At 39.7% G+C, this 14330-nt stretch overlaps 1 protein-coding gene across 3 annotated transcripts in view; it reads right to left on the reverse strand.

The window, feature by feature from the left end:
- Positions 1-14330, reverse strand: part of BCAP29 (B cell receptor associated protein 29) — a 50970-nt gene that overhangs the window by 15981 nt on the left and 20659 nt on the right. For all 3 annotated transcript variants that reach the window (XM_056118178.1, XM_056118177.1, XM_056118179.1), the window contains exon 6: positions 10966-11074. In XM_056118178.1, the coding sequence (XP_055974153.1) occupies positions 10966-11074 (109 nt within the window). The remainder of the gene's footprint in view (positions 1-10965; positions 11075-14330) is intronic.

The following is a 14330-nucleotide window of genomic DNA, read 5'->3' on the forward strand; positions in this document are numbered from 1 at the left end:
ACTTATATTTAAAAAGAGTATCTTTAATTTGAATAGGGGTCAGCAAGTAATTTTTGCAAAATCATATAATAAATAATTTTAGCTTTCTGTGCCAGGCAAACTCTGTCCAGTCCACTCAACACTGCAGCCATGGAAAAGAAGCAAAATAGGAAGCATGAGTCTTTGATTCAGTAAAATTTGTATTAAAAAAGCATCAGGCTAGATTTGGTCCATGGGTCATTTTTATGGACCACACTTCTAAAGCATCTTTTGTACCATTTTATCAGTTTGTTTTGGTTTATAATTTGCTCAAAAAAACCTTAAAATCAAATGATGAAAGGAAGACTATAAAATAAAATATCAGAGCATGAGAGGAGAATCCAAATTATACTGGGAAATTTAAGAGATCTCCTAAAAGCTCCCCATTTTAGCACCATCTATTTTTCTTACAGAAAGAACAGAATTCTCTATACATAGGGGATGTTGCAACAAAACAATTATTTTTTTTCTTCATTTCTCAGATCATTATATTGGTTTGACAGCTTCCAATCCATTTCAAAACTGAATGAGTCAAGATCCAAAAGGGGACAATTGGGAGGAAGAGTCAATAATTTTCACTGTGGGTAAGTTGATAAAAGACTGTTAGATTTTCATATGGATATGATTGCAATCAAGTAACTATTAAAGCAAAAAACCTCAGGCAGGCTCTGGCTTCTAAAGCAAAAAAAACCAAAACCAAACAAACAAACAAAAAAATCCAAAAAACCCCCCAAAAACCGAATTTATCTTCATCTTATTGGTAATTAAAATTGACCTGAGCTGGAGCCAGAGTGGACACATTTTGTATGCAGAAGATCCTGTTTGATCCCCAGCACTAGCCCCCCCACCCCCCAGGCTGTTGGGTGGCATGCCCCTACACACTACTGGGTTCAGCCCAACCAAATGGCACTCCAAAAAAAAAAAAAATTCAAAGAATAAAATACCCCTAGCTAATCAGTATATTCACAGCCCAGAGTATTGCTATTCCTTTCTTTCTGCTGAAAAAACAAACCAATCTAAGTTTTAATTAGCGAAAGGAGAGCTTGCACATCTGTCATTACATGTTTTATCACTAATCAGGCTGAGAAATCTTTGTCTTTTTCAATTCTGAGGATCCAAAATGAGTTTAAATGACATTTGCCTCATTTTTTTTTGTATTGTACAAAAAAGACAGTATAACATAAATTTGCAAAAGCAGCAAATATCAGAAATTTTACCCTACACTTGTCTTAAATAATAACTATTTTTGCTTTTTGGAGCTATTACAGTGAGGCTCAGGGGTTATCCCCAGAGTGTTGCCTGGTGATAATCGGACCTCTAGGTCCTTTGCACTATCCCCCTGGCCTGAGATTAGTTTTGACAAGATATCTTCCTTGACAGTTAAGTCTAATATTTTTTTTTTCTCCAGTCAGTTCCTAGTTAACTCCAATTTCTTTTGAGATAACAATAACCACCACAATAATATCCTATTTGTTAGGCTTTAACACAGACCAGGCACATTGGAACATGAGTTTTCCTTAATGCAGTGATGCATAAGAAGCAAAAGAAGCTTTTCTCCAAAGTCACATAGAGAGCGGATTAGCAAAGCCAGTCTCCTACCATGGCGGAGGAACTTTAAACTTCACATTCTCAAACTTCACATTCTCAAAAAAATACGAATTAGATGTTTCTAGTGTCTTTCAACAGACACAGTAGGAAAGAGAATTCTTACATAAAGAGATTTAAATATTCGAGAGTATTTTGTTCTCATCTAAATTGAGGGGAAAACACTTCTCATTTCTTCTACTGAAACCCCTTCCCACCCTCTGAGACTCAGGACCAACCGATACCTCCCTGCTGATTTCCCATCGATTCTGTCACTTAAGGTCAATCTCTCTCTCTTCTCTCTTTCCCCTCCTCCCTCTCTCTATTATTAGGGTTGGGTTTTCTACCAAACTGGAATCTTGAGACTCTACTACACTTAAATGATAGAGAACCGAATGACCAGAGATGAATAATTATCACGTAAAACCAGATTCTTCTCAGTCCAATTCCTGACTCTTCCAGAGTTCTACATCTTATGACTCTTCTTTTTCACTACCACATTCTTCCTTTATATTTCCATCGAGTCTTTGACTATCAGATCTATAGTTATGATCATCTATATTGAGATGAACTTTCTCCTAAATTTCAAAACTCTGTTTCTAGTTGTTCTTTGGGCATTTTCACTAGGATATCCTGATGGTCCCCCAAACCAGCATTTTTTATTTTGGTTTTGGGGCATACCTGAGAATGCTCAGGATTAACTTCTGGCTCTACACTTAGGGATCACTCCTGGTGGGTTCAGGACATTATATGTGGTGCCAGGGATCAAACAAGTGTTGGCCACATGCAAGGCAAGAGTGGTACCCACTGCACTATTGCTCCAGCCTAACAATCCTTATTTTTTGCTTCCCCTAGCCCCAAATAAATGCATCTTACTCCTCCTTTATCCTTCCCTCACCCTTTCACTCCCCATTTTGGATAAAGCATTACCTACTTAATCAAGTAAATAGTAGAGTTCTCTCTCTCTCTTTCTCTCTCTCTGATTTCTGGGTCACACCTAACGATGCACAGTAATTCCTGGCTCTGCACTCAGGAATTACTCCTGGTGGTGCTCAGGGGACCATATGGGATGCTGGGAGTGGAACCCAGGTTGGCCATGTGCAAGGTAAATGCCCTACCCGCTGTGCTATCACTCCAGCCCCTATAGAGTTCTCTTATACTTCTACTGTTCCTTATTCCCCAAATCTTCCTGATTGTTGAAAATGCCTCTCAAAATTTCTCTCAAGGTGACATTTTATAACTCAAAGGATAGACAGAATGTTCTACAAGTTTTCAAAGGCAAAACAAAGCAAAACCAGCCACATACACAAACATAAATGTGATTAGAATTAACTCTGACCTAGAAACAATAGAAGCTAGAAGATACTGAAGAACTATGTTCAGATTTGAGGTTACAGACTTTCCAACTAATAAGGCAGTTAAAATAATGACAATCAATGATCTTTCCATTGCAAAGGGTCTCAGGCTTGGGAAGAGCTCTGGTTTGCACGTAAGGGAACTGGAGGGCTCCTCAGCCGTATCTAGCCTGGCTAGGCAGGCCTAATGATAGAATATTCGGGTCTGGAGCTGCAGTGCTGCTCAGACTCAGTGCTGTGATGGCCACCAGGCTATCCAGGGCAGTATCTGGGGGCCATGTGGTGTGGGGGACTGCACTGAGTTCTTGGACCTAGCTCCCCAGCACTGCCCCACAAAGTTGTACCATTCCGTATCAATGGTTCTAACAGATTTCTAAATAAGTAACTACATTATGACATTAATGAGAAATGATCATGCTTATGGGCAGATGCCCTCTCTTTTTCCACCCGTGAGAGTTAGACATTTAAGATTTGTGGAGCCATTCCATTTAGTGCGCTTGGGCTAAGAGCTAACAGATGGATAAAACATGCCAGGTCCTGTCCTAATGATTCAACGTCTGCATGAAACATTTTTTTTTTAATGTGAGAAATATGTTTAACCACCTGCTGAATTGGAAGAAGCGTGGAAGAAGGGAAGTTACGGTGAAGAGTTGCTGCTCATGAAAAATGCAAGTCAAAAAAGCCCCAAATTAAAAGTTCTTGAGGCTCAATTACTATATTTGTCCTATATGTATATAAAAGATATTAAAGATAACTAGTCCATTTCCTTATTTTACAGAACACTGTCGGAAAAAGGTGGTGACTTGAACAAGCCTATCCAATGTATTCTCACTAATTTTACAACGTAGTTCATGTAACTTAGCATAATGTTAAAGAACTTCTCATTTTTAGTATTACTTTCAAAGTAGAGAGGTGGTTACAAATTAAATAATTCAGCCTCCTCCCTCCCCCCAAAAGAACCCCCAAGCTACTGTCTTGGTTTACCTGGATATTTGCAAGTGTTTTTTGGGGGGGAGAAATACAGTATGGTCTACTCTAGGTTCCGAGCTTCAGGGTAGCTTCCAGAGGTGCTCAGGGGACCATGAGGTGCTGGGGATTGAACCAGCATACAAAGTATGTGCTCAGATCAGTGTGTGATGCTATTTCTCCAGCCTTAAAAGTATTCTTTTAAAAACAACTAAAATCTCAAGGTTTCATTGTCTGAATAAAAGAAATTAATTACAGGAAACATTAACCTCCAGCCAAAAATTCATCTCGTATATGCCAAAGACAGCCACTATGAATACTTAGGTGGATTTTTTAAAAAGAAAATGTTTTTAGACAGATTTGTCCGGCTTACCTTCTGCACTTCCCTTGGACGTAAACATAAACCTGATCCACACTGATACACTTGTGATAAAAGTGTTTACCATGAAGGCCTTTAATGATCACATTTGTCTAGGCTGGGGACAGGACAGCAGGGAAGAGATTGTGCCATTCTAATCAAATCATTCTTTCCAGGCTCTTAGGAGCTGCATCAACTGCACTCTCAGATTTGGATTATTATCTTGCTTTGTATTAACTTCTGACATATCAGCCAGTGAGATGCTTTGTTCTTCTCACCACAGCAATGCCATATTACTAATTCTCCTGCCAGCTTGTATGTCTTAACAATATTTGAGATCTGTCCTTGATTATATCTTATCATTAGGGATGCTCACTCCTTTATTCAGCATGCAATTGGACTTTGAGAATTTATTTTCAGACAGATGGCTCAAATGGTTTCTTTACAAGGTGAAACAATTTAAAATTTGTATAAGACAACTGAAAAAAATTGTATAAGGTTGTTTACAGGTTATTTATGCTTATGATCCAAGATTCAAGAGACAGGAATTTAGGACTACCAGTACTAGTACTTAGAACATAGTAACAATTCTATAATTTTTTTCTCCTATCTAGATCTTGATTATTGTTTTGTTCTATTTGGGGGTCACCCGAGAGAGCACAGGTTATACTCCTGGCTCTGTGCTTAGGGATCATTCCTGGCAGGCTTGGGATGGAGGACCATATGGGGTGACAGGGATTGAACCTAGGTCAGTTGTGTGCAAGAGATATTTCTCTTGCATATAGCCTACCTGTTGTGCTATCTTTCCAGCCTCCAATATCTTGAATTTTTTGACTTTTGCCTTTATGTTTGTATGACTAGTTTATTAATGGCTTTAGAGGATGTCCTTAAAAAAACAAAATCAACTCTAACATCTTCAAGCATGGTGAAGCCAATTTATAAAAAGAATGTTCTTTGCAAAGCAAGCCACCATGATATGGGAGCCACCATTATATGGGAGCAGTTATCTAGGTAGAGAGAATATGAATGAGAAGGCTGAGGAAGAGATTCTCAATGACAAATTTGAATAGGAGTAAAAAGTTTTGCTCCCTGGACAAATCTAAGGTACATGTTAAATGCTTCCAATACTCTATTAGAAATATATCACAAGCCATACTCTCAGTTTATGCCCTCTGTTCATTCACTTAGGCAATTTCTAGAAGGTTTACTTTATTCTGTACAATATGTATTTTAAGGTCAGTTTTAGTTATGTTTCATGTGTAATGATTTTACCATGGATAAATTACTTGGAAAGTTGTTGACAGAAAGGAAAAAAAGGAAGAAAGAATAAAGGTAGAATATTAAGGAATAAGCCTCATTTCTCTTTTCTGACATTTTTCCTTGTCTTTTCTATTTTGTAGAAAAAAAATTGTCATATAAAATAAAAATTATTATTCCACCTCTGCTATGAGACTGACTGCCTTGTGAACTCCTTTTAAAATGAAGAATATTCCTAAAAAAATAAGGACAATTCCACATGCAACTCAATCACTTTTTAAAAAATCCTATCTGTTTTTCTCGAAGAAAGAATAAATTCATACAATCTAGCTCGACATGGATGCAACTACAGGATACCAGCTGAGTAAAATCAGAAGGAAAAGAACAGCTAAAGAATGATCTCTCTCTCACATGTGGGACTTAAAAGAAACACAGCAAGGGCCTAAGGCAGCACAAAAGATCCACAAAACTGAGTTTATGGGGAATGGGAGGATAGAAGGGAAGGGGCTCTGGGATTCTTGGAGGAGGGAAGGGGGTACATTGGAAATAGGTGTGGTGTGGAATTAAGGACACAGGAAATCACCACTAACAATGCTGTAAATCACAGTACCTCAATCAAAAAAATACTGGGAGCAGAGCAATTGCGTGGTGGGTAGGAAGCTTTCCTTGCCTGTGGCTCACCTGGGTTTGATCCCTGGCACCACATATGGTTCCCTGAGCCTCTCCAGAAGTGACTGCCCTGAGCATCACTGGGTATGGTAACCCCCCCCCCCCCCCCAATAAACAACTGACTGAAAGGGACAAATCTGGAAAAAAAAAATTATCTGCTGCCTACATGCATGCAAAAAATGAACAGTAAGTATTTTTCTAGTTTTAGGAACAAATATGAAGAAGAAATTATTGACAAGGATAAGTAGGAACAGCCACCCTGAAGTGTCCTTTGAAGTCAATCTCCTTGAACATCACAAGGTTTTCCACTAAATAGCCGTCTATTTTTATTATCAGCGCTTGTGAGCTCTGTAAATTCCTCAAAGCTTAAGTTCTCATTTTTCCTGGCAGTGACCTTTCCCAATTACTCCACACTCTGGGACAGCAAAGTTATTGTTAAACAGATCATTAGAAATGGCAGAGCAGGTCCTTACACCTGAATAAATTAGTGCTGAGCACCAATTAGGTGCTTTGGGACTCCATGCATTCTTTGGGACCAGTAAGGTTGTATCACTGCACTGAAGCAGTAATAAAGGGAAAAATCTGAGCTGAAGGCTGGAAACTTATGTGAGTTTGCCCCTACTGACAGAGGGTACATAATACATGCTTTTAAGATGCCACTCTGCCAGTTAACCAGCCTAAGTAAGTAATACTTGTGCTTTATTTCCATTTATACTGGAGAAAATATTTCAGTTAAGCTAAAGAAACACCAAGAGTAAGAACAATCTGTTTGCTTCTCCTCTCCTTCCCTCTCCTTTCCTCCCCTCCGCTTCCCTCCCTCCCTCCCTCCCTCCCTCCCTCCCTCCCTCCCAAATCATACTGCTTTGCTGATCAATTTTCAAATATAAAATAATTTTCTGAAACTTTTTTTTTTTGGCTTCTCTGAGGAGACAAATAGTGAAGATAGTTTGATTTAGGAAATAGGAGAGAGGAGAGTTGAGTGAGCCTGGTAAAGTACTCATGTACCCAAGGTGGGGTACAGGTAATTCCTGAATGAAGTGTGCCATAAAGAGAAGGAAAAGATTGGAATCCTGGAGTAGAGGGACAAGGGCAGCCCCAGAACGGAGTTCACAGGGTACAGGAACTACACACCCTAAGGTGGGACGCATGCAACCCACAAATGGAGTGTGCCTGGAAAAATTTCTTAAGCAGTCAATCTTCATACCCTCACTTCTTCAGAGAATGTTTTGGAACTTTACTGTGGTACACAGCACCATGCAGAATCAACCCAAATGCTCTACTGATTTGTTTAATTTCTTGCCTAAGTTAATTCGACTGGTATAGGTATGAAGGGATCAATGCCAAGGATATATAGCTCCTTCTTGAGAGACAGAAATTTTTATTCTTCTCAAGGTCATTAATAATGTTATGGTATCTAAAATAATAACTTCGGGCAAATAAATTGTGTTCATAAAATATGAGATGCCCTGCAGGAACCAAACAGGACATGCTCAAGCAGGTAAAATCTGCTTCTATTCCAACAGTGCTTCACGTTGAAAGTAGCTTTGTAGTCTACACCTTAAACACAGAAGCTGGTATTCTTAGTTACCAGATTACAAACACAATGCTTGGATTATCTGCCCAGCTTCTAGAAGCATCCAGGTTTCCTTAAAATATTGAACTCCTTTATATTATGATTTGACTAGGCCACCACCATCAATAGACCTGACAGTTTGATGCTCTGACTTGGTGATGTGGTACCCCCTCGGGCCTTGGGCCTGATGGACGGCAGACTGGACTACCTTCATGAATTTATGTACCACCCTGCTTACAACATTCAGAAAGGGAGTTGGGGCTCAGGTAAACAGCTTAAGTAGCTTGGTGGCTCAGAACACTTGTCTTGCAAGCATCAAGACACGAGTTCATTACCCAGTGCTGTGTGCATGTCCTGAGTGCGATCCTGGCGGTTGTTTGGTCGGTGAGCCCCAGAGCCACAAGCAATTCCCGGCTGGGCAGCAGGGCGCTGGGGAAATGCTAGGACCGGAGCATGCGTGAGTAGCATCCCTCGGGAGGGTGACTCTCCGCAAGCAGCATGGATAAAGAAGCGTGACCTCTGGCGAGCACTGAGGCATTTGGAGCATGAGAGCCCTCAAACCTGGTGCTCGGCCCCTGGCAAGCACTACAACTCCACAACTCCATGAGCACCAGAGTGAGGTGAACGTGTGACCCTAGTCACCACGGTGGCAGCAGCACCAACAACCACCAACAAAAAGGAAGGAAAAAAATTTTTTAAAAAAGTTTATAAACTTAAATAAGAGATCCCTTCTTAATATATATTTTTTTTTAAAAAAAGGATATGGAAATAGCAAGCGAGATTTTGAAACACTTCTGAAAAATTAGTTAAAGATATCTTGGAACTAGTAGCATGAATCTTTGTGGGATTAGCACAGTATTTTATGCTGGATATAAATAGTGCACTGTTTCTCCTCTGAAATACCTAATATAGAGGGGAGATGACTAACACAGTTATTTTGATATGAATGTTCAAACTTCTTGATCTTGTTTCAGATTTTTTTTGGTTGCCATTTTATTTTTGTTTTTGTGGCATACCTGGTTCTGCTTAGGGCTTACTGCTGGGTCTGCACTCAGGATCGCTCTCTGAGCTGAGTTCTGGGAAACATATGGGGTGCCAGGGTCAGCTGCATGCAAGACAAATGCTCGGCTCATTGCATTATCTCTCCAGCTCCATGTTTTGGATCTTTTGGTATTACAGAAGACTTTCAAGTAGGGTTTTAAAATTTGGAATATATCAGGGTTTTTTAACCTGATCCTACTTGTTGCCCAAGGCATTTCCCCCTGAGATTTTTACAGGCCCTCTGGTATACAAAATAGGCATTTAAAACAGTTATACATATCAAACATTTACAGATAACACAACATAAAGAAATTTACTTTAAAACCATTTTGCTTTTTTTTTTTTTTTAAAGTTGAGGATGTCTGCAGTGGTAACACTTTGGGGCTGGAGCGATAGCACGGCATTTGCCTTGCATGCAGCTGACCCGGGATCGATCCCTGGCATCCCATATGGTCCCTCAAGCACCGCCAGGAGTAATTCCTAAGTGCAGAGCCAGGAGTGACCCCTGAGCATTGCTGGGTGTGACCCAAAAAGAAAAAAAAAAAAGTTGAGGATATCCAATTTAGGCTGCATTCCAAAGTTTAAGAAGCTAGGAACTAGGCCATAACATATATTCCACCTTTTTAACCTGTATTTAAATTACTGTCTCAAACAATATTTCACTTTTCATTTTAAAAAAAGAAGAAAACGGCCAAATAATTTTTTTATCACACGAAATAATCTATGGAATTTTGTTTTAAATTTGTATAGAAACAGCTTCTATCCTGGGGCTTTCCAGCTCAAAATCTAAATATATCATGAAGTAAACTTTATCTAGATAATGTAAATAAGTAGTCAATATGAGCAGCTACCTTACGGGGATCTTCTATTGTATAGAAACCAATTTTTTTAAACTTACAAACAGCAACAAGCAGACCCTAATTCAGTTACTAGACCTTTAATGCCAACACAGAATAGTGGAGAGGTATTGATATTGGAAAGGGTCTATGTGTTGATCACCTCTAAAACCTGAAACGGAGAGGTTTTCCAAGGCCTGGACAATTATCAAAAAATTACTGTCATACGTAGGGAACACTGTCCTAAGGATTAAGGTCACAAACCTTTGATTCTCAATTTCCCAAAATGTCACTGGACTTGTGTATCTGCTTTTCTGTGATATATTAACTACAGGAAATAATAATTTGTTGACTTAGAAATATCACAGTGATTTTGTTGTTGTTGTTTAGTTTTTGGGTCACACTTGGTAAGTCTCAGGGCATACTCCTGAACCTGTGCTCAGGGATCACTTCTGGCAGCACTCAGGAGACTATATAGGGTGCTGGGGATTGAACCCAGGTCAACCACATGCAAGGTAAGTGCCCTATCTGCCTTACGGTAGCCTGGGCATCTTGCAGTAATTTTATTTATTTTTGCTTTTTGGGTCATACCCAGCGATCTCCAGGGGTTATTCCTGGCTCTGCGCTTAAGAATTACTCCCTGACAGTGCTTGGGGGACTATATGGGATACCAGGGACTGAACTGGGATCGGCAAGGCAAATGCCCTACCCACTGTACGTAATAATTTAAAACAATGAACCCCCCCACCCCCACCAAAAAAAAAAAAAAAGCAAAAGAAAGGTGGTTGAGGATGTCTTCCCCTGAGCTCTCTCTGCAGTGCATTTTGGAATAAGACATTCAGACTCCCGATAAGACATCCCAGATTCCTCTGTCTGATTCCTATCCATTTCAGGGAATGCTTTCCTTCCATCAGGTAGAAAATATTAGGGCTTGAGATAAGTAATATATTTTCTTATAAGCAAAACTGATCCCTGGAGCAACAGACTATGATGGAAGATGTAATTTAGTTTTTTAAATATGTGTTTATAACTAACTTTCATGAACATAGCTAAGAACTACTATAGGCAAATCTCTATTTACAACACAAATCTGAAACACCTACATGTTTTCCTGTGTAACACAGAATGTTTCTTTTAGCTGACACAATGTTTTATCTTTATATTTGAGCAGGAATTTGTAAATAGGTCATTCTTGGTATTTTTGGCCAGAAGAACATTTAGCCATTAGCTTTGTTTTAGGGAAAACAGTGAAATGTAACAGTATAAAATATCATGCTTCTCTACTTTTACGCATGCACACAAAGTTACCATCTGATGTTTTCTTTAATTCCATTTGCAGTCTTTCCTGATCTTCTAAGAGTTTTCTGTTTTCTTCTTCCAAAAGAGTGTCCTCCTCCTTGCCGCTTTTTTTCAAGATCTATCACAAAAGAGTTAGAAAAAGACATGAGTTTAGATCTCAACGGCCAGCCTTCCAGAAAATATGCTTAATAATGTATTTAAAATTATTGATCTTGATTTTTTTTCAGTATTTTATACTTTTGTAACATGTTTTTGCTAACATAAAACTAAAACTTGGGAAACACGGAAAAATATTTGTTATTATGGCTGAATTTCTGAAATGAAAAGTTTCTCTTTAGACTATCACTAAAGGCATTTTCAAAACTATTAGGAAAGTAATATGTATGTTTTTACTTAATTACATGTCTGATAAAATTTCAAGAAAGAAAAAGCAGTTCTGTAAATGACAGTAATTGGGAAATTGTATTTCAATGGAAGAATGCTTATTCAGATTTTTTTTTTCTTTTTGGGTCAGACTTGGAGATGCACAGGGGTCATTCCGGGCTCTGCACTCAAGAATCACCCCTGGCAGTGCTCAGGGGACCATATGGGATGCTGGGAATCAAACCCGGGTTGGCCACCTGCAAGGCAAACGCCCCACCCGCTGTGCTATTGCTCCAGCTCCCAGACTATTTTTATACAGATGACTTTGTAAGATAAAAATCAGTAAGGGGAAAGATGACAGAGATATCTCTGTTTAGGAAATACTATCTAATTTTTCCATGAATAGTTTCCAATGACCTGTGTTAACTCTTTACAACATACTTTATATTTGAAAACATATTTTAATTTCAAAGATGTTTAATGTTTGCAGCTTATTTTGCGTGGCAAGAAAAATAAAGGTCTGAAAAGTAAACCGTTTAACTATGATAGAAAGACAGTAAAATTTTCATTGTCTGGTTGCAGCTTATCATTGTGAATACAATTAAGCAGTTGGTTTATCCTTAAGGAATTTGTTTCTAAGAAGATAAATGAAATCAATCTTTGCAAAATAATGTATGCACACACTGGCGCACACACACACATAAAACACAACTCAAGGAAATTTTAAGTGGATGGACAAAGAATAATTTCTACTATTTTTAACAAGCAAAACTCAAAAATTTCTATCGAGCACTGAACAATGCAAGTATTTTCTAATGCTTGACGCTATGGGGGATAAAAAATGCCATAGAAACATGGTTCCTGTTCTCAGATAAATTCAATCTAGTGGAACGGGTATGTCAAAGGCATAATTTTAAAAAAATTTTTTATTAGTGAAACACCATGAGGTACAGTTGTAGACTTACAAATTTTTTTTCAAGTAATTTTTTTTTAATGTAGGAGTACTACTATTTCTTCAGTCACTGTTTAGCTGATTAAATTGTGCATGAACTCCACCTTCCTTTTTTTCATTTTTTATAATTTTATTTATTGAATCACTGTGAGAGCAGTTAAAAAGCTTTCGGGCCTAAGTCTCAGTCATACAATGAAACACCCGTACCTTCACCAGTGCCCATTTTCCACCCCCAACAACCCCAGTATAACCCCATCCCCAACCCTCCCCCTACCTGTGGGGCAGATGATTTCCACATTACTCTCTCTCTACTTTGATCACATTCAATATTTCAACACCAGACCCACCATTATTATTTGAGATTTTACCCCAACACTCAGATCTGCTGAAAGGACAACAGTAGACAATTTCTTTTCTATTGCTGGTTATGAATAACATATGATGTCACGTGGCTGCAGTAGGGCCATGTGATTTTGAAATTCCAAAAATTTAACACTTAAATCTGGAGGGATTTCTGCCAAAACCTGCTGGGTTTTGAGATTTGCTCCTGAGTCTCCGGGATCATGGCCGTTGAGCAGCTTGATCAGGAGCCAGAGAGGCCCTTTGTGGGCAATGACTTGGGGTCTTGTTGGGGTGGGGAGGACAGGACCGGCTCCACCCCTATCCCGTGAGACCCTGCGTGTCTCGTCACTGGGGGCCCAAACCTGACTGCCCAGTGGCCTCTGAAGTATGGCGGCCACTGGACCGCCGGGGGGAACAGGCCAAGGCATGAAACCTATTCCCACCAGGGTTGGCCCAGCACCGGTAACCTACTGCAGGGACTGGACGCATTTCTGCCAAAAGCCGCTGGGTTTTGAGATTTGTTTCTGAGTCTCTGGGATCATGGCCATTGAACAGTTCAATCAGGAACCAGAGAGGCCATGCCTCCAATTATATAGCTGAGCCGGAGGTGGTTTGTGGGTGTGTCTCCCACATACCTTACTTTCTTGGTAAACTTTGCCTCAAGTTTTTGGGGTCTGGCCAAAGGCACAGCAGCAATTTTGGGGTATCTGGAAGTCTGAGGGCATCATCAGGCTGCTGATGCACTCGCCTCACAGGTACAGATTGACCTGCTAGTGGCACCATACCCCCAACTTACAAATTTTTGTGCTTGGGTTTCAGTTATACACTGATTGAGTACCCATCCCTATAGCAGTGCCCATTCTCTACCACCAATGATTCCAGTATCCCTCCCACCCCCCATCCACCCCATCCCACCCTGCTCTGTGACAGGGCATTCCCTTTTGTTCTCTCTCTCCTTTTGAGTGCTGTGGTTTGCAAAAGAGGCACTGAGTGGCAATCATATTCGGTCTATAATCTACTTTCAGCATGCATCTCCCATCCTGGGAGGATCCTCCCAACACCCTTCATTTGGTGCTCCCTTCTCTATCTGAGCTAAAGGCATAAAATCTTAAGCATAAATTCATATAAAGGACTGGAGAGAGAGAAAGGGGCTAAGGTGCTTGCCTTACATGTGGCCAACCCTACCTCAGATTGATCTGACACTATTCATGGTTCCCCGTGCATGGCCTGAGTGATCTCTTGAGCACAAGGACAGGAGTAAGCCTGAAAATTCTGCTGGGTATGCCCCCCCACCCCCAACAACAGAAGATCAAATATAGTATCTGTTATAACAGGACAATCAGATCTGTAGTGTATTAAATCTGTTGAATAATTCTATAATCCAAATAAGTTGTTCTTTCACTAAAACTGAATCTCATATCCTCCAAACAAAAACATTTTTATTTTGGCTTCTGGGTCACATCTGACGATGCTTGGGGGTCACTCCTGGCTCTGATCACTCCTGGTGGTACTCTGGAGATTGAAACCAGGTCAGTCAAGTGCAAAAGCAAGCATCCTTCTCTCTGCAGTGTCTCCCTACCCCCAACCTCCAAAGATTTTTAAAGACATGGCAACATTAAAGGTATTTCTTTAATCTTTATTTATTTGGTGTCCACTCCAAGTTTAAAAATAATCTGAGCTGTTATTATCCTGAATTTAGTTCACACTCTCCAGTGAT

This window comes from Sorex fumeus, unplaced genomic scaffold (assembly GCF_029834395.1).
Source record: "Sorex fumeus unplaced genomic scaffold, SorFum_2.1 ptg000037l, whole genome shotgun sequence".
NCBI classification, from domain to species: domain Eukaryota; kingdom Metazoa; phylum Chordata; class Mammalia; order Eulipotyphla; family Soricidae; genus Sorex; species Sorex fumeus.